This window comes from Homalodisca vitripennis, chromosome 8, assembly GCF_021130785.1.
Source record: "Homalodisca vitripennis isolate AUS2020 chromosome 8, UT_GWSS_2.1, whole genome shotgun sequence".
NCBI lineage: Eukaryota > Metazoa > Arthropoda > Insecta > Hemiptera > Cicadellidae > Homalodisca > Homalodisca vitripennis.
The window spans coordinates 113180985-113203487 of record NC_060214.1 but is presented as its reverse complement, the minus strand read 5'-3'; the positions used below and the strand labels follow the sequence as shown (position 1 = coordinate 113203487).

Genomic DNA, 22503 nt, shown 5'->3' with positions numbered 1-22503 from the left:
TCTAATAGTTGCTAAGTACGAGATAAATCGAAGAAGTAATTTAAGTAATGTTCTTGTTAGAGCGTTTAAGTAAGGATCGGTTGTCACGGATTCTAGTAATGTTCTATACTATATCTAGCAGTTACCCGCGGCTTCGATTGTGATTGCATAAGCTTTGCACGTGAATCAACACTTCTTCTGGTTCGAGTGAATTATATTTCCGACGCCAATGTTGAGTTTGCCTCGTTGCCAAGGCCAAGAAAGTATGTCAAAATTTGTATATTTATAGCCATTCTAATGTACTCCGGTATTAGAATTTTTGCGCCATAGTTGATTTTGCCTTGTTAATTGTATCTTGGTATCTGCATTTACAGTATTGACAAAGCGCTGCATAGCCTATTTTAGTATTTGCTAAAATAACTGTTAAAAGTGTATTTGTACTACAACGTTTTCTTAACTGGATATTTTCTTACTCTGTGCTCAACAGCAGTTGAAGAAAAGGTTGAAATAAGAAGTATTGTTACTATCAATGTTTCTCTATGCTTTTAACACTATACAATGCAAACAAATTGATAATAGTGGTTACATTATAAACATAAGGTAGTGCTATCGTAAAACAATGTTTTCACAAAACAATTGATTATATTTATCAGGCTCTTTTAATTAACCATATTTGTATGGAGTAATGCAGCTTTAGAGGCTACTGGAATGTAGCCCAGAGTGATTTTCGAATTAAGAATAGGCCTACCTATATGTTTACCTGGGACCCTAAGAATGTCCATGTAAAATTTCAGTACAGGAATTCTAGTATTCTATTATTCTAAGTTCTGTTGCGGGGACGGTTAGCGGGCTACCCGAGTGGCAAGATAACCCGTAACAATGTTCACCTTGAAGAGTAGGAACTCAAGAGATGACTCGGTACATCGGGTTAAAAATAAGTTTATTGAAAATAGTCACTTGGCACAACTCTGTTCACAACATGTAAAATGAAAACACCTGTATAAAATTACTACTGAGAATAAACTATTAACACTATACTTTGTGGTACTTATGTTTCACAATTCCAACATCTAACTATTCTGCCTACTACCGCGACCGGTTCCTCGCTGTGCAGTCTGCGGAGACTGATCCCAACACCGTGACCGTTCCTCACTGTGCAGTCTGCGGAGACTGATGATTACTGCTGCGTCTCGCAGGGCTTAAATAACACAACCCATTAAGAGCGATTATCGCTCTGTACATATCATTGTCCAAAGTGCTAATGATCTGTAGATTGCTGCGTGAGCAGTGACAATTTGTTAATGATAATGTTGTATATCTATTACTTATCTAACGTCTACTCTTCTCACGCTAACACTATTCCAGTTATTGATACACATTAAATAATACATACAATCATGGCTACATGTTCTTACATACTAATATGATTACAAAATAATGTTACTATACAACAGTTCCACAGTTATAATTGTAGTAGTAAAGTATAATCACTAGGTTTATTGAAATCGCACTTAAACAGATAAATCCTTGACTTCCGAATTCAAACCAATCCTCTATGTTCAATTGAACATAATATGAAATTGCGAAGATGATGTTCTGTAATTCCAAATAAACAAGCCGTTCTACGTTACAGAAGTTCACAATACAGCTTATTCAATTAGTAATATTTACTATGTAAAAAGATTCTTCCTTCGTAGCAAAAAGTGTAACATGAACTTAATGTTTAAAATCGTATAAGTTATCAATATATTAAATGTGGAACGTTGCAACAATAACAAACTTGTCCAATTTGATTCGCATTTGGTGACGAAATCCAAGTAAACGAAAGTATTGTTGTAAACTTATAACGATCGAACTTAAATATGGCTCAGCTTACGATTTAATTTCATTCGGTTGAAAGGAAAGAATTTTTACCATTTAAAATGTTAAAGTTTTGAGAAAACAGGTGAAGAATTGTAATTCAATGGTTCGTCGGATGTCTGTTATTCTTCTGAAGTGCTGGAGCCAGGATACCTAAATCATCCTGACGAGCATTTTGAAACTTCATTGTATTTCTAATAATTGATTGAGGACAAAAAACCCTGGGAAGATCTGACACACCTTGCCGTGAACTGGTTTTTTTACAGGTGGAACCGTTAGTATTCTATTGCAAACGCAGAATAGAAACAAAAGTCACTTCACTCCAAACTGATTCGATGCTGGTGTGGTGATTACTAATTTTTTTAAATAATCTGAGTTGCGGAATTTGCCTTTTCCACCAGATCACGTCAGTTTCGACTTAATCTGGTATTTGTCAGCATATAAAAATGTGTTATCCAAGCCGAGAATTGAACCCGGATCCCCGAGTGTGACAAACTGAGACGCTAACCACTGAGCTACCAGGGACGACTTATGTAGAATGTTACTAGACTGATCTATACTGTATACTGACCAGGGAGATGCTGCGCTGCTGTGGCCCCAGGGACTCCTCTTTCTCTTCCTCATAGTAGTCTGAGTAGAGCGCCCCTTGCTTGCCGCCTCTAAAAATAACATGGAAATCAGGCAAGAACAGGGGTTGATCCAAAATTAACACAGATATGTGTATAACAAACAACATTTCCTGAGTCCTCTGTTTGGTCATTAAGTAAACTTACATAACCTTAAAAGTACTTACTAAATTAAGCAGCTACGCTAATCATTAAAAAAATTACTATTTAGTGTGAACACGACATTTAGACAACACTTTGTTATGTAAGATGACTCATTACTTGATACTGAATTTTACAAATCATTTAATTTAACTTGTCAGTTTTTTTCAAATAATAAAATGATAATACACCTAATTTGCAGCAATTTTTAAAGGTTTACGAATTCAAAATAATGCAATGAAATTATCTAAATATTTGTTTAATTTTCCAAAATTTATTCATAAGATAGGTCTATATAAATTTCATCTACATCTGTTTGAAAAGTAAATTTAGCAATAAAAATTAATAACAAACAATAATAAATTCACTATGGTAATAAGTAAAGAAGGTTACTACATGAGATACAATCTGGATGGATAGCTAAATTCATCAGTATTGTACTGTTTGAAATATTAAAAGTTAAATTGTCTCCAGTTACAAAGTTAGAGCATGTAGAATGTACGTAAAGAGATGAGCAGTGGCGTAGCGAAGGGGGGGGGGTCCAGGGGGTCCGGACCCCCCCCCCCCCGAAATTTTAAGACATATTAAAAAATAAAGCATGGGGCAGGAAAAAGGACAGTTATCATTACTCTTGTCTACAAACATTAAATTGATTGATTTCACTGATTGAAGTGACCGTTGTTAAAAATATTATTGTCCTTTCGTACCTTTTTTACCAGTGAATTCATTGGCAAATAACACACAAAACGTCCCGCGGATCCCCCGGTTTCGGACCCCCCCTGAACGAAATTTCTGGCTACGCTACTGGAGATGAGTAATATGTAATGAAATTATGGTGTTTTTTTGGATATCATTTTAACCTGTTATACACTAAATTTGCTGTATTCAAAGTAAAATCTCTACTTAACTGTAAGGAGTTATTTTTATTTATGGTACCTGTTGAGCTTGCCGAGGCGGCGCACTACGGTCTCCCCTTGAGAGGCTGAACCCATTCTGGTCATCTCGCTACGTTCATACCCCTCCTGTACAAAAAACCACCAAATATACAGTACACCAATAAACCTTGTAGGAAATATAGGATAAATCATATAATCACAGATCCTAGTACATCCTTAGTACATCTATATATATATATATACAGGGTGAGTCAGAAATATGGTAAAATATTTTAAGACGTGATTGCAGAGCTAAAAATAAGAAAAAAATGTTATATAAAGGTAGGTCCGGAAAACGCTCCATTACTGAGTAATGGCTGGCGAAAGATTTTACTTTGTTTTCAATACACCTGGTGAAATTAAGTGATTCTGAAAGGTTTTGTTCTTACTTTTTTAACTCAAATAAGAGGGATATATAAAGAAAATCATCCTGAAAAATCAAAATATAAAACCACTCTAGAGGTGTTAGTGTGAATAGTTTTTGAGAAAAAGTATGAAATTTGCCAAAAAATCTAATAACACAAATACCGTCTTAAATGTTTGATATCGAATAACATTGTTAAAATAACCAATAAACAAATGGTTTTTCCTAATACAGATTGTAGAGAATTTATTCTGAAAACAACTGTAATAAAAAAAGTTAACTAAATGTGTAAAAAAGTTATGAAATTGACTCCCCACGTATCACACTACACAGCAAACTTTTGCTGTTTTATAATAAGGAATGAGTATCTGATTGGTAACAGCTGGTGAAAAAATAAACATTTTTAATTCAAAATCTTATTTTAAAATACAATAAACATCTACAATCGCTTTTTAGTCTCACCGGAAGATTAAAAAGGATGCTCTAAATGACCTCACATCGTTCAAAATGCATGCGTTCAGGCGTCTTGTCATCAAGTTTCGGACCCATTCAAAAACTCCAGGTGTCTGCTTAATGGTTTCTATTTAAAACATTTTTAAATAATAAATAATCAGCTGGGCATTTATTATTAGAAGACATATGTCACCTCATTGTTGAAACAAAACAACAAAACTGTTAAAGATTACTATTTTGTGCTTGTGTTAAGTATTTTAACTAGTTATTTCCATCCATTTTTATTAGTAATTTTGTGTTGTGTGTTTTATTTATTAAAAAATGGAATGTAATATTCATGTGTATTCAAACTCTGATTTAGCAGACATGCATTTTAATGTTTGGTTTGGAACGCTGCAATAGTACCGCAGCAAGACGTCTGTCTAGCAAAAGAAACTTTCCTAAACCGCAGGTGTCAAAGCGCAAGATTTTTGCCACTATTCATCAACGCCTATCTGAAACAGGTTCTTTGAAGTCTTTGGAGCATAGTAATGCAGGCATCGCCCGATTATGTAGGACTGTTGAATTAGAAGAGTTGGTTCTTAATAAAATTTCTGATTATCCTGAAAAGAGCACTAGAGAATTGTCACTACAGTTCAATGTCAGCCAATCTAGTATTCGGAGGAATACTACACGTAGTAGTACCAGTTACACCCATACCACTTTCAGCATGTCCAAGCAACTCCATGTTCCAGCAACTCTTTTGCCACAAGACTACGCTCCCCATGTTGTTTTTGTCGATGGCTTTTGTTAAAATGTGCTGATCCAAACTTTTTGAATACAATTTTGTTTACAAATGAGGCTCACTTTACAAGAACAGCTATCATTAACTTCCATAACAACCACATTTGGGCAGACAGAAATCCTCATGCTGTCAAACCTAATCGCCCACAACATCAGTTTTCAGTAAATGTTCGGCTGGAATCTTAGCAGTTCATTTTAGTCGTATTCGTGCTTCCCCTAGGCTTAATGGCGTGGTGTACTTGAACTTTTTAAGAGACGAGCTACCTAACCTGCTTGATGATGTACCTCTGCATTTGCGCCAAAACATATGGTTTATGCATGACGGGTACCTGCGCACTACTCTCTGGCTGTTCGTAGACACCTAAATGAGAGTTTCACAAATCAATCGATAGGCCGAGGTGAACCAGTTTCATGGCCAGCAAGATCACCGGACTTAAATCCTTTGGACTTTTTTACCTTTGGGGACATTTTAAAAACATTAGTTTACTCTTCCCAAAAAATAGATACCATTGAAGAACTCCGATTAAACATTTCTAATGGAATAGAAACCATTAAGCAGACACCTGGAGTTTTTGAATGGGTCCGAAACTTGATGACAAGACGCCTGATGACGCATGCATTTTGAACGATGGAGGTCATTTAGAGCATCCTTTTTTATCTTCCGGTGAGACTAAAAAGCGATTGTAGATGTTTATTGTATTTAAAAATAAGATTTTGAATTAAAAATGTTTATTTTTTCACCAGCTGTTACCAATCAGATACTCATTCCTTATTATAAAACAGCAAAAGTTTGCTGTGTAGTGTGATACGTGGGGAGTCAATTTCATAACTTTTTTACACATTTAGTTAACTTTGTTTATTACAGTTGTTTTCAAGAATTAAATTCTCTACAATCTGTATTAGGAAAAAAAACCAATTTGTTTATTGGTTATTTAACAATGTTATTCGACATCAAACATTTAAGACGGTGGCATTTTTGTTATTAGATTTTTGGCAAATTTCATACTTTTTCTCAAAAACTATTCACACTACCACCTCTAGAGTGGTTTTTATTTGATTTTTTCAGATGATTTTCTTTATATATCCCTCTTATTTGAGTTAAAAAGTAAGAACAAAACCTTTCAGAATCACTTAATTTCACCAGGTGTACTGAAAACAAAGTAAAATCTTTCGCCAGCCATTTACTCAGTAATGGAGCGTTTCCGGACCTACCTTTATATAACATTTTTTTCTTATTTTTAGCTCTACAATCACGTCTTAAAATATTTTTTTTACCATATTTCTGAGCTCACCCTGTATATATATATATATATATATATATATATATATATATATATATATATATATATATATATATATATATATATATATATATAGATGTACTAAGGATGTACTGCATTTTATATATATATATATATATTATATATATATATATATATATATCAATAAACATTGAATCGCAAAAAGTACTTGCTCCGCACGGGACATATATATATATATATATATATATATATATATATATATCTATATATATAAAAATGAATGTTTGTATGTTTGTCCTTTATGGAATCGTGAACTATTGGAACCGATCATGATGAAAATTTGTTACGTATATGTATTTTTCCACGGAGAAGGTTTATAAGCTATGCCCATCCCTTTCCGATTCAGGATTCCGCCCCACTGGTTACAGAAATACCCATAAAGAAATGCATTGCAGCAAACATATGTTAACGTCTTTTCAAATTTTTAATCAGCTGTTCTTTGTAAACATATATTACACTTATAGTTTTAAAGCATAGAGTAAGCTTAAGAGAAACGACAAATTTTGTTTTAAAACTGTTTTTTGCAATCACTGTTAAACATTAGACTTTACTATCCAGGTAATACAATTCAAATTTGACGTAAAAATTCACCTTTAACTGCAATATTTATTTAATATAAAACCATGCTCATGCTTGATCAGAAGAGTAATGCAGATATCATAATTTACTATCTTACGTTGGCTACAAAATATAAAGAATGTTATAAAATCAACCTTAGTTGTTTTTTTTGACAGAAGTATGGTTCTCAAAACTCCGTGTGTACATATTCTCTCGATCGAGACAAACAAAGCAAGCTCATCGTGGCATCGGAGATATAACTAATTTAATCTAAAATTTATTATAGTAAAAAAAAAATTTACTAAGTAATATAAGGACTTCGGTTCTTAAGATTTGCGTGCGAAGGCGTGGGTAAACAGCTAGATAGAGGCAGGAATATGGTACATACCTTCATAATACGCCCAAGAGGCTCACGATGGAACGACTATCAATTATCTCAGCAATGTTTAGAATGTGATAGAAAAAGAATAAGGTGAATATAGTGTACTGTTTTCAACGGGAAATTGCGTGCGAAGCCGCGGGCAACTTTTGCAAAAAATTTATTGAAATGCGCAGCAAAGCGCGCCGGGCCGCTAGTCTATATATATAAAAATGAATGTTTGTGTGTTTGTCCTTTATAGACTCAGAAACTATTTGACCGAGCATTATGAAAATTTGTATGTATATGTATTTTTCCACGAAGAAGGTTTCTATGCTATGTCTATTGATGTAACTCGCCTCCAGGTGGTGTTGCCAAAGATAATAGTTTTCAAAGCGCCTGCACATTATAAACTGCAATTACGAGACAGTTACGAATATTTAATAGCCAAACACTATTTGAAGGCGCTAAGTTATGATGTATATTTGTCTTGTACAGATGTACAGATTTTCTTGATCGTGGCAACAAAGCAAACTCTACATCGGCGTTGGAAATATAATTTACTTGAGCCAGAAGTGCACATACACGGGTAACGCTTACGAAAAGCGTGCGAAGCCGCGGGAAACAGCTAGTTATATATATATTTCTTGTTTGCATGAATTGTGTATGTCACTGAACTCCTCCTAAACGACTGGACCGATTTTGACTAAATATTTTGTGTGTGTTGAAGGGGATTCGAGAATGGTTTAGATTTACAACTCTGTCCAATATAAATAGTTTATTTCATTAATGTTTTATTTATAAGTTGTTGTCGATTTTGAAATGTTTTACCTTCTATCCGGCAGACTGCACTACGACACGTAATGCAAAGCGAACTGATACTTAACAGCTGCTGTTAATACTTTCAGCTGAAGTTCATCAAAGAGGCAGAAACACTTGTTTACATTTGAAATGTATAAAATTATTATTGTAAAGTGCTTGATCAGTAGTGTAATGCAGGTTGCATAGAAGAAGCTATTGCTATATAATTTTAAATTTAGATTGCACCAATGATCAATAAACTGTCTAATGCAATGAAAATAGTATTAAACGCTGGTATAAAAACCACCTCATTTTAAAAAGCCTTGAATGTTTGCACATAAGGTAATCCAATTTGGTTAGATCGAAGGTAAATGAAAAGAAGACGCTTTATGATCGAAATTGGTTTCGTTGATACATTTTCTTTATCGGAGCACAAGTCAAACTATAACATAATACTGGAAATATCTTAGACAGAAAATTAATTTTAACAAACCGAATTTGATTATTTATAACCTAATTAGTTTATTGACATTCATCCATATAAATTAATTTTACTGAATAACTTATTAACACCTAGTAAAATCACGAAATATAGAGGCAGGAAATATGGTACATACATTCATAATGCACCCAAGAGGCTCACGAAGGAACGACTATCAATTATCTCAGGAATGTTTAGAATGTGATAGAAAAAGAATACGTGATTATAGGGCCGATAGCCGAGCGGTCTAGGACGTTGGGCTTTGGGTCTGAGTTAGAAATAGCGCAGGTTCAGATCCTGTCTGTGACCCTTGTACTTTTTATCAGTACCATTGACCTTGTACTGTATCGACTCTCCCCCTTATTCTGTTTGATAAGATCCTCGCCAGAACAGGCCAGTGGCCCATGAGGACGGACAGAATAAGGTTTAAAAGGGGATCGGCTTCTCCTTTTTATTAAAAAAAAATAAGAAGAAAGAAAGTGTACTGTTTTTCAACAAGAAATTGCGTGCCAATCCGCGGGCAACTGCTAGTTAATTAACATTTTTTGCAACAAATATCGACGAAAGCCCTCTGAAACAACGATGGGTCACGCTTTCGAACTTCCGTTTCCAACATAAACTTCAGGGAGAAAACACGGATTGAAACCTTCGTCTGACTGACTTACTTTAGACCGCAGTGAAGCTCTGTTTATTTTATTGATTCCTCCATTATAAGATTAAGTGAGGCACAAGTTGATTGCTTCCTGTCCGCGTCTACGCAAATTACTACCTTCGTCATTGATTTGAAGGCTAACGGGCGCCTACTCCAGCTAGTATTTTCCTTTACAGGCAATAAAATCACTCAATTGTCAATACGCCTGTTGCAATACAATAATATTGGAAAGCCTCGCGTTAATTTGCGGTTTTGAGCGTTAGCGAAGCCTATGGCTTGAGGAGCTGAAAATTTTGTTTCTGTCTGTCTGTGCGCGTGATTTCTCGAAAACGAACTGGTCCATAGACTATGCGTGAAGCTTTATTGATACGTAGGCATCACTGAGTTCGAAGATAGTGCGTGTCACTCCAGTTGATTTTGCTGAGCGTTAGCGAAGCCTATGACTTGAGGGGCAGGAACATTCTGCATTTTTGTCCATCTTTCTGAGTGATATCTCGGAAACGAACTTACCTTTAGACTATGCGTGAAGCTTCATTCATAAGTAGGCAACACTAGGTTTGATGATACTGCATGTCACTCCAGTGGATTTGGCTGAGCGTTTGCAAATCTTTTCATTACTTATAGGTAACCATGATACCAACGAAAAAATAACAGAATACATAAATTCGCAAACGATCTGAGTAGATTCTCATGAGATTTTAACATATGAAATATTGATTTACATAGTGAAATGTTAGTGTTAAAAAAATCTGTGACTGGATTTAATTTAATTTAATTCTTATTTAACCCTATGAAATTTTAAGGAACAAAAATGTTATTGCATCGCGTGGAAGGATATTTCGAGAAATATTTCATCTGGACACTTTTAAGTTTTGCGTGGTATTTCATTTCTTTATAGACAAGAATGAGTTCTATGATGGTACAAGTCTAACCATGGAAGTTGGCTGAGCGGCAATGAAGCCTATCACTCAGTAAATACGCAGAATTTCCGTTTGTCTGCCTGAAGGATGTAAAAATGTCTTTTCTCTATAATTGTCTACCTGTTCACAAAACATCTCGAGAATGAATTGAGGTATAGATTTGACAATACTTGCAACCTCAGTAGAGCATGTTTACGCACAAGTGGTTTGGCGTACTATCTTATTAATTAAACCCGTTGAAAATAGTAAGCCATTGTTTATGTCAAGGTGTTGTGTTGCAGGACGAAGATGTTGGAGTGAATGGGCGTAATGAAGGGTCACGTCTGTATCTCCAACTTCAGCTCCAACTTCAACTCCAACCCAACCCGCTCCTTATCAACAGTGAAGAATTCATGAGAGCCTCTAGGTTCAATGCTTCTAGGGCGTTCTTTCTGAAGGGAATTAAGCTTTGTTTATTTGCACCATAATTTGAACCAATGTCCCCCACGTTTGTGTTGAATAGATGATATTAGGGTTTCATACTTTCGGTATCCTCCTGAACGTCTCTTGTCATCAAATCCTAAATCCGCCACTGCCTGTCGCTTCAGGGGCGTAACCAAGAGGGAGCTATGATGGGTCACAACCCTCTCCATTGAGGTTTTTAAGGTGGAAAAGGTAATAGGATTTCGAACATTTACCGTCGTAAAAAAAATTATAACATTACGTTTCGATTATTGAAATCCACCCTCTTCTTCAAGTGTAAAAACGAGCCTAAGACATTTCAAAAATCTGAAAAATGTGGCAATTGACTGCAATAGAAGTTAAAATAATTATTTTTTAAATTCATCTAGAGAGGTCAGTAACATGGCAAACCAAAGTTTGGAACAAACTACTGCACTTAAATACAAAGTTTTCTACTATATATTGGCTCTTTGGTAGAAATTCACATCTCTGCTGAAAATAAAAGTTACTGTACAAAGTTGTCTAGAAACCAATCTGGACATATGGGATTCAGCTGTGGGGCACTGCATCTTTATCGAATCTGAAAATAATTCAAAGTTCCCAATCTATAATGCTGAGAACAATACTGTAAACTCCGTGGTTGTAATGATTACAAATGCGGTAATTCACAGAGGCACTGGAGTAGTATATGTAGAATAGGGGATCTCAAAGTTTAGTTTACTCTACATAGCTAAGCCTGAAGAACATCAAAATCATCTTGCTTTGAATTTACTAGGCAATAAATTCAACCATCGGTTTGGGAGTACTGATGGCCGAACTGTCTAAGACGTTGGACTTTGAGTCTGAGTTAGAGATAGTGCAGGTTTGAAACCTGTCTGTGACCCTTGCACTTTTTATCAGTACCATCGATCGATCTTGTACTGTATCGACTCTCCCCTTATTCTGTTTGATAAGATCCTCGCACAGGCCAGTGGCCCATGAGGTCGGGCAGAATAAGGCTTAAAAGGGGATCGGCTTTTATTTAATAATAATAATAAAAATTGTGAGCATGTGTATAGACTTAATGAAAGGGAACGACTTCCTTGATTTAAGAGATCGCTTTAAAGTTCTTTATCTTTATGTTGGTTAATGTCTTTGGACGCTAATCAACCAATGTTTCTCTAATGTATCATATTTACTTATATTCATATGTTATGGAATATATTGTAAATAATAAAATAAAGGTAATAAATAATAATAACAGGTAATAAAAACGCTTTCCGTATTGGCTTGAGGAAGTTGATATTGTAAATGACCAGTGATTTAGTGTAGTTCGATGCTTCGCAGCTGGATAAGCCACAAAATAGGCTACAACACTGAGGTTAGTGCGTGAGACGCGTATCACAGATACAATTGTGAATAATACAAAAACAAAATGCATGGCTTCACATTGCGTGAAAAATCCCTTTCCGTTCTAAACGAAATTTTTTACTGAACGGACTTCACTCAATGCTTCCCTAACGACTAGTTCGGTCTTAACTTTTATTTATTGTGAACTCACACTCAAATTACACTGCTACGCTTTACCACACAAAGGAAAAACAAATTAAGAAAACAACACAAGACAATGCGGGACAACCTGTTTCGAAATAGAGGTCAGACACTGCGTTATCTATGACCCTGGGTGTGCAGGTACAACCCCCCTCCCCACCCACCCACCAACCTTCTGATGGGGTGGTAAGCGAACCGTGACGACTCCGTTTCCGCCGGAAGTCGGGCTCTGGAGGCCGGAAACTGACAATAACTTGAATCCTCCCACTCGAGCAAACCTACCTGCTGTTCAAGGCCTGGAAGGTTAAGAAAACTCAGCACTGCATTAAATTGTCCACGAGTGAAAAACGCTCAGATGGACTCAAACGTATTGCGCGCACGCACATACACGGACACTATCGCAGAGTTGTTGACCACGACTACCCTGATCGATGATGATTCATTCATAAATGATTGTGAATGTTGTTTAGCTTCAGTTCACCTTCCTCTTAGTGCAGTGTCTGGAATCTGACGCTGTCACAGACTTGACTCTGAAGTCACGTTCGCCTAAAGGCACCCAAAAGACTACAAATATAGTGTGAAAAAAGTATTATTATTGTCTCTCTAGGTGCACAGTTGAGTGCACTACGATGTTCTACACACGATCTCTAAGCATGGTTCGTTTTGAGCTTTTTCGTTGCCGACTTTTGATCTCTTCAGACGAACATGACTCCAGATTCCAGGATTCAAGTCTGTGACAGAGTCAGATTTCAGACGCTGCTCTAAGAAGACGTGAACTAGAGTTTTAAACTCAAAATTTACGTTGTAAACCTTTCCTATCATTGATACGTTACTTGAAGTTATGGACGAGCCTAGAATGGTGAACAATATCTCCATCCTTCTCATTTTCTGAGAAAAAAAACTTGTATTAGTCTCGCTACTTGTAACGTATACGTATATATGGTTTCATTAGCAAAAGCTACATGTAACAGTTTTTGCTACATAACGTAACGCGGCCTAAGTAGACCTACTGTACTGCGGTTTTATCGATGTGATTCACACGGATACACTGTAATCGAGCAGTAAAACGCACTAATGGTGTTACAAATTCACGGAACACGGTCGGAGTGTTCAAGGTCACTTATTTATGGGGAACCGAGGAATAGAACTTGTATGGAGGAACTAATTTATATCGGACCGGTTCCACGCGGAGTCGTGACCGTACTAAATAAAAATGCAAATAAAAGTGGCCCCATGGAGGAGACCTGCGGAGTACCTACATGGATCTGCTCCTCTCCATACTACGTCTGTAGTAGATTACGTCTAATGGCGTACCGTGTATGGCGCGTCATAAATTACACTTCCGTTACCATCAATAAGGCGGGACTACTTACAAGTTGTACCTGGAAGGATCCTGGCAGTTACAGTTACAACCGCGAAACCTATCACTTCATAAATATTCAGCAGTACAACATTAGTAACGACGGCGGTTTATATACTATAAACCAGGTTATTTCAGTTACAGGCCAATTTCTAACAGGCTCTAATCGAAAGTGATTATTCAATATTAAATCAACAGACTTGGCCTCTGGATTCCACGAAGCTGTTTGTGAATCCCGTCTTCAAGATGTGAAGGATGGCGCATTAGCGCATACAGTACTTACTTCACGCAGATAAAGCATTGTTGTTTGAGGACCTGACGCAGCCTTCTTAAAATCCTGATGTTGTCTGTTGGTAAGTATAAGAACTTTTTATAAAATTTTCCTAGAGACATAACTTGCTACATAGGTTCCTCTTGATCCAAAGAAAGAAACTGATAATTTTGAAGTAAAAGAGGTCTAAATTTAAGGTAAAACATTTTTGGATCTTATACCGTGTACTTAAATACTCCTTTATGTCCGTTTATATTAAACTAGCGTTTACCCGCGGCTTCGCTCGCATTTAAGCTATTAAATAAGCATCGGAGATCATTACAATAGAAATGAATTAATATGATAACTATATTTTATTGCTTAGCTAGCAATTCTCAAAATTTACTACACGCAATGAAGTTTCAAAAACAAATGGTATCCAACCACAAAAATGACACCTAATCTCAAAAATTCAAATAGTTTTACACTGCATGTAACAATGACAGAAGAAAATAACGTTAAATATAGAATAATTCCAAACAGCTGAAATTATAATCAATTGGATGGATTGGATTGGATTGGATATTAACGTGACCACCGATGATACAGTGTGACGGTATTACAGTACTCAGGGTGGGAACTTTAATACTGGAATGCTAGATGGCGTTGAAGTAGTTAGATTTTGAGATTTTTTGATACATTATTTACTAATAAAAAGTATCGTATGTTACTTCCAATACCTCCAAGAATATACAAATTTTCATGATGATCGGTTAAGTAGTTCCAACGTGAAAACGTAGCCTAACAAACAAACTTACAGTACATTCGCATTTATAATATTAGTAGGGATGTTAATAATAAAAATATGTTTAAAAAATTTTCAAATATCCGCTTTGGGGAGATGTTTCCAATGACTTTAAACAGTCGGCTTCTTCCAGTATGTGGCCTATTTATTATTCTGGTAAATCAAGCCGATTCCATCCAGGGACGTACCTAAAGGGGGGAAATATGGAGATGGACCCCCCACTCAAGTTGTAGAATTAAACTAAATTGGACATGACAGGGTGGCATTGGAAGGAATACAGATTTATTTATGAATAAAGATGAAGTTTTTGGAAGAAATAAAAACAACGTCCACCCAATAATAGTTATGACCAAATGCAACGAAAATAACTCTCCTCCCCACTTGAACCCCTTTCAATCCCAACGACCCAATGTCGGTATATACGGACGTTCAAGGAAAAATTTTGTATGCAATATAAAACATCATTAAATGATCACTTATGTTATAACAAAATGATCACGAATAATTGCGTTTTTAATAAAATTATGTTCTTTACTATATATAGTATTTTAACGGCGGCATGGAACGTATAATCAATAAGGCTTAGTAGCTTGATTAGTTTCTCTATACTGGTCAGTCAGCTGTAAGTCCCTGTTACCAAATGGTTGAATACCGGAAATTGTAAGTTTTCTTAAATCTATGAATAAGGTAAAAAAAAACCACCGTGATGATTTCTCAAACTACCTGAACTTAAATTAAGTACGCAAATTTTTCTTAAGAAATCGACTACGAGTAATTGCTAACGAATAGAAGTGAAACAGTACAAATGTGGGGTAGACTTTAAAAAGCAGCCTATACTCGTTATTCGGTTGTTTTTATCGAATGGTTCGATGTTTTTATCCGAATGAATAGTTCGATATTACAAATTATCTAACTTAGCATATGATTTCAACTCCTGGTAACACATGGGGAGAATTCTTTCCTCCATTTCACAAAATCGGTTACATATCGATATCAAGTTGGGCAAGTTATAAATATTGTAAGGTTGCTTCGATATCTAAGTCTAGGCCATAGTTGGTTTTGTAAAGTTAGTGTTAAATTTATGTTATTAAAGTTGTAATGCACGAGATTCTTCTTGTTACGGTAATTTATTACAACTCTTATTGTGTTTGATTTTTACACATCGAAGTTGGATAATATACTCGTATCGAATTGTTCGATAAAAACAACCGAGTAAGTTAGCCCACCAGTAGCTGTCCGAACTGTGGTTGAGCCCCGTTAGGCCGAAGTGTGCTATAAGCGATGTGTAAACAACCTGAGAACCGCAATGTGCTGCAGAAGAGACACTGTGGGAACACAGTAGTGCCGTGACACTTACAGGCAGGGCCGTAGTTACTCCTGTTGGCGCCCGGGGCACCAGATGGTAAGTCAGAAAATTGACGCTATGGGGGGGGGGGGAGAATTCAAAGAACCTCTTAACAGAAAGTAACAAAATGTTATAAACGGTTCTGTCGAAGATTTTTGTTGCAGGGCAGATCGGTTTTATCGCAGGCTTGCAGATGCAAATCCTGAGGAGGCTATTGCAAGGTTACAAATTTAAAACTGATCTTCATTTTTTAAAATCTTTATTTTAATAAAAAGACGGCCTTGTACAGCAATAAAAATCTAAAATTATATTCAAATCTTTCCTACCAATTTATTTATTTTTATTTCTAAAACTATTACTTTATTTATCAAAAGTATTCAAATGTATGAACAGAAAAGTATTTTACTTGATGATTTTTCTTCAGTTTTTAAGAAAACCTGTTGTTTTAGTAAACCTTTTGCCAGTAAACTGATTTGTGACTATTCTACTTATCTTTTGTATTTTATTATGAGATGCTTTGTTTGAAGTTTATTTTTTACGATGGAAAGATTGTGGAGGAAACAGGATTTTTCCGGACATTTGCCAACGTTCAGTGAAACAAAATAATCAGTAACACTACGTTTCGAGATCTGAAATATGATCTCTTCTTCAGGTGAATAACTAACCCAATACATAATTACAAACTAGATTAAAATAAACAAATCGTACGCCTAAGTCAAGAATCACAACCACCATGTCGTGTGTTAACTTCATTAACTCTAAAACTTGCACTTAATAAAATTGTTCCATATATTTAAAAAATATATATAAACACATATCAAATGAATGATATGTGATTTCTTATAGAATATAAATTTTATATGATCGTATGCAGCCGGCTTTGCTTGCCATAATCGATTTAGTTTATGAAATTAGCAGTTGGTAAAGTGATGAGTGGTAAAGGTAGGCTAACTGGTAAGCTAAGGTTAAAATTTGAAACATTCTTCAAATCTAATACTGACTATTCCAAACTGCTTTGACCCAAGCAGAAACTCCGTAATACTGCCACACTGGAAGAGCAAGAAAGAAGCAGGGGGACAACATCAATTACGTGCTTGACAGGAATGAAGGCGGGCATGAATGAAGGATAATGATGGAAGTGGTGAATGAGTTGTAGCCTCATTACCGGACTACATTGATTGATTCTTAACAAGTGTCATTAATTAATTATGTAATTGCCTATCCATCCAATAAGTTCAGATTATGTCGGCTAAGAAAGCTCTGTAGTTTATAATTCCGGCCCGATGAATATTGAAAAGCTGTCTGTCTGATTCAGGTGTTTTTCATAATCTGAAGGTGAATTTTATCATGGAGTTATGTAAAAAAACGTAGTAAGGACGACAGGTGTCACGGTAACCCAGTTAACAATAAATATAATCTCGAATTAGTCTTAAAATCCTACTACCAATTATTGATATGAATACATTACTACCAGCCCATTCCAGTTGTAGATTAAACTACCATTCTGAAACAAATAGTAAGTAAAGGCTGTGAAGTATGAACTAAAGATTTGGATCACCCCAAAAACTTAAGGTTATCACGTACATCTTACAGATGGCTGATTTCTTCTACTCTACACCTTTGCGTTGGTAAACACAAATATAATTCCCAGCGGGTTGGTCCAATAGCACCGAATCCACTGAAAATGCCCTAAAATCGGTTATTTTTACAAACCGAGAATCTGTGGTTGTTATAGAATTATTGCCAATAATAAAATTAAAACAAAGATCAAAATTGATCACGTACATCTTACAGAGGATTAATACTACTCTACGTTTTTGTGTTGGTAAACACAAATACAATTCCCAGCGGATATGTCCAATAGCACCGAATCCACTGAAAATGCCCGAAAATCGGTTATTTTTACAAACCGAGAATCTGTGGTTGTTATAGAATTATTGCCAATAATAAAATTAAAACAAAGATCAAAATTGATCACGTACATCTTACAGATGATTAATACTACTCTACGTTTTTGTGTTGGTAAACACAAATACAATTCCCAGCGAGTGTGTCCAAAAATGCACGAAAATCGGTTATCCTTACAAACAGCGAAAAGGTAGATGTTAGAGAATTATTGCCAATAATAAATTTCAAACAAAGGACAACATCATAATTATAAAGAGCCCAGATAATCCAATAAACCAGGTCGATTGGCGTAGTTGTGCTGAATGCATTAGCATATTCACATTCGAATTCACTATCTCGATTTGTTTTGACCAAAGCAGAAGATTATACAGTGATCAAAGTGCTAACAGAGACGTGGGAGTGGGCGTTGTGTTCTGCCAGCAGAGGCAGCCCAGAGGCGTAACTCATCCCGGGCCCAGCGGGGGTCCCCCTAGGGGGGCGCACTGGCGTGGGCTTTCGCGACCAATCCACTCCCATTTGTACAGCTGGTTATCCGCAAACCTTGTATGTTAATCCAGATAGGAACTTGTTTGCAGAAAAATCTGATTGGGAAACCGTTATATTAATTAACTGCCTTCTACTCGTGAAACTGGTGGATGTGTAGGTTTAACGCAATCAGGGAGCCAGAGTGACCTGGTATGTGAGGAAATTCCCTCTTCACACTGGTAAACTAAAACAAGTCAACAATTAGTCTTTCAGAAGCAAAACCTTTATTCGTTAACGAGGAATATAGAATTGCGTCAAAACTGTTAAACATAGTCTACAAAGGTACAGGTCAATTGTGAAAGAAAATAATTGGTCTAGTTACAGAAGGAATCACAAGTGAAACAGGAAATAATTTTCTTGTTGTAAAACGGTCTTTGCAGCAGCACAGTCTGTTGTTACTTCTGGCAGTAGGTTGAGGACTTAGATACCTAAGTAGGAATACTCTCTTCAACGATGATAAAATGTTGTGATTGCAGTATTGTAGGTCCTTCTTGGTTTAGAGCTGAAAGAAAAGTAAAATTTGGCCCAGGCGTAATATGTTCGGCGCTGTCAGACAATTCCTTATTCGGTGACACACGACTAAAAGTGTTTTCGGCACTGGAGGATTCGGAACTAGGGGTACTAGGGGATTCGGCACTAGGGGTTTCGACATTATCGCTCGCACATTCCAAGAATTATTATCTGTGTTTATCAGTCTAATTCTGTAGCTGTACAGTATTACCACAAGTAGTCACCTAAACATGTTAACCATTGTTTAAGCTCCTTGATAATTCAATTATTTGGTTTAAACTCCACAACGTTTTCTTACTATTTGTTTTAGAATAGCAGTTTAAACTGTACCACTGCATTGGACTGATTGTAACGTGTTCTTGTCAGCTGGTAGTGGGATTTTAAGGACAAACAATTTTAAATAGAGCTCAATTTGGTTTCTGTGACACTTTTAACATAAAGCCCTGCTAGAGGCAATTCTCTGATTGTGAAGAAAAACTTAATTTTACAAGCAGCCTGCCAATATACTCTAGATAAAATACAGCACTTTCTAGCTGGCATATGTACTTATTGAATGGGCAATTAATTAATTAGTGACGCTTGTTGAGCAACTGCCGATCTAGTCTGGTGACAAGGCTACGCCTCGCTCAACAATTCCTCATTATCCTTCATTCATATCCGCCTTCATTCCCGTCAAGTAGGTAATTGATGTTATTTTGAGTTTCATGCCTGCCAGTATCACATCGCTACTGAACTTAAGCAGTTTGACATATTCAATTTTGGATTTCAAGAATGTTTCGAATTAAAAAGCGCTTTATGAGTACAAAAAAGTGAGTGGATGACAATATTGGATAACTACTATCGTTAGAAGTTGCGAGAATAGAACACTGCGTTTCGAGGGTTGGAATTGTAACTCTTCTTCAGATGCATTCTAAAAATCACGTTATAAGTCAGTATCCATAATACTTTAAAAGAACTAAATTGGAATAGTTTCGTGAGAAAGATGATAGTTCTAATAAAATAATATTTGACTTTTAAAGCTTCAAACGCTGTGGAGCTTGAGTTTGGTATTAGCGGAAGAAGCAATAGTTATGAGATAAATGATCTTAATCTTAATAATACTATAAATGCTTTAGTTTTGCTCTCAAGCATAAACTATTCAATCGATTGTATTGAAAGTTTGCATGGTCATTCTTAGAGTTCCTGGGATGAATATAGGTATATACTTATTTCTAAAGCCGCACTGGGCTACACTGGTCTCTAAAGCAGTTACAAATCCCATCTTGGTCCCTAAAGCAGCGAAATATTAATTGAAAGAGCTTGTTAAATTCAATCAACTGTTCTGTGTAACCATTGTTCTATGAAAGCGCAACCATATGTTTAAAAAATTTAACCATTGTTTTAATGATATATTTAAGTTTCATAATGACTGTGAATCTTTATGTGCAAGAGTTTCTAGATGGTCAAGACATTATGGCTTCCTTGACATTATGATGTGGTATTTTTACACTGCCATGCTTCAACAAGCCATTCTTTCCCAGCCTTCCGACCGAAAATCAAGTCTTCTACAACTCGAAACCGATATTATAAACTTTCGTATAAGGATTTCCCCCTTATACCAGAAGTAATTTGTCTTTGACCGAAGTAGATTTACCAAGTATGTATGTATATTTTCTTCGTCGTGATAATAATCCAAACTTAATTATGGCACTGGATATATCGTAGAACGAAAGAAGATTGCAAAAGACATAAGTGGACCCTTTTTGACAGAAGTAGGTTTCTCAGTTTTACGTGTATCCATCAGGACAACGTGGCAAACTCAATTATGGCACTGGATATATCGTAGACCGAAAGAAGATTGCAAAAGACATAAGTGGACCCTTTTTGACAGAAGTAGGTTTCTCAGTTTGACGTGTATCCATCAGGACAACTTGGCAAACTCAATTATGGCACTGGATATATCGTAGAACGAAAGAAGATTGCAAAAGACATAAGTGGACCCTTTTTGACAGAAGTAGGTTTCTCAGTTTTACGTGTATCCATCAGGACAACGTGGCAAACTCAATTATGGCACTGGATATATCGTAGACCGAAAGAAGATTGCAAAAGACATAAGTGGACCCTTTTTGACAAAAGTAGGTTTCTCAGTTTTACGTGTATCCATCAGGACAACGTGGCAAACTCAATTATGGCACTGGATATATCGTAGACCGAGAGAAGATTGCAAAAGACATAAGTGGACCCTTTTTGACAGAAGTAGGTTTCTCAGTTTTACGTGTATCCATCAGGACAACGTGGCAAACTCAATTATGGCACTGGATATATCGTAGACCGAAAGAAGATTGCAAAAGACATAAGTGGACCCTTTTTGACAGAAGTAGGTTTCTCAGTTTCACGTGTATCCATCAGGACAACGTGGCAAACTCAATTATGGCACTGGATATATCGTAGACCGAAAGAAGATTGCAAAAGACATAAGTGGACCCTTTTTGACAGAAGTAGGTTTCTCAGTTTCACGTGTATCCATCAGGACAACGTGGCAAACTCAATTATGGCACTGGATATATCGTAGACCGAAAGAAGATTGCAAAAGACATAAGTGGACCCTTTTTGACAGAAGTAGGTTTCTCAGTTTTACGTGTATCCATCAGGACAACGTGGTAAACTCAATTATGGCACTGGATATATCGTAGACCGAAAGAAGATTGCAAAAGACATAAGTGGACCCTTTTTGACAGAAGTAGGTTTCTCAGTTTGACGTGTATCCATCAGGACAACGTGGCAAACTCAATTATGGCACTGGATATATCGTAGACCGAAAGAAGATTGCAAAAGACATAAGTGGACCCTTTTTGACAGAAGTAGGTTTCTCAGTTTTACGTGTATCCATCAGGACAACGTGGCAAACTCAATTATGGCACTGGATATATCGTAGACCGAGAGAAGATTGCAAAAGACATAAGTGGACCCTTTTTGACAGAAGTAGGTTTCTCAGTTTTACGTGTATCCATCAGGACAACGTGGCAAACTCAATTATGGCACTGGATATATCGTACGTAGACAGAAAAAAGATTGCAAAAGACATAAGTGGACCCTTTTTGACCGAAGTAGGTTTCTCAGGTTTACGTGTATCCATCAGGACAACGTGGCAAACTCAATTATGGCACTGGATATATCGTAGACCGAAAGAAGATTGCAAAAGACATAAGTGGACCCTTTTTGACAGAAGTAGGTTTCTCAGTGTTACGTGTATCCATCAGGACAACGTGGCAAACTCAATTATGGCACTGGATATATCTTAGACCGAAAGAAGGTTGCAAGAGACGTAAGTGGACGTATCTTATATAAAAGATATTATGTTGCTTCATACATAAAGAATTGTTATATAACAACCTTGTTAACCCTGCGGTGCTCGCGCGGGCTATATGTGTAGCCCAGTGTAATTTGTTCACCTACTACTAGGAGTGATGTGTTCCTAGGAGGGTCGGAGCCTCAGTACCTTCAAACAAATAGCTGCTCAGTCCAGTCAGTGTGCTCTTGCACTGCATAGAGTAAAAGTGTCCGTGTGGTTTTACTTCAAAGTGATCTGGGCTACAACCGTAGCCCGCGCGATTGTT

At 36.3% G+C, this 22503-nt stretch overlaps 1 protein-coding gene across 1 annotated transcript in view; it reads right to left on the bottom strand.

Moving 5' to 3' along the window:
* LOC124367916 overlaps positions 1-22503 on the bottom strand; it is a 102694-nt gene that overhangs the window by 39488 nt on the left and 40703 nt on the right. The window contains exons 2-3 of the mRNA XM_046825121.1: positions 3543-3628; positions 2411-2498 (exon numbers count right to left, since the gene is read on the bottom strand). Coding sequence (XP_046681077.1) covers positions 2411-2498; positions 3543-3607 — 153 coding nt within the window. The 5' untranslated portion in view covers positions 3608-3628. The remainder of the gene's footprint in view (positions 1-2410; positions 2499-3542; positions 3629-22503) is intronic.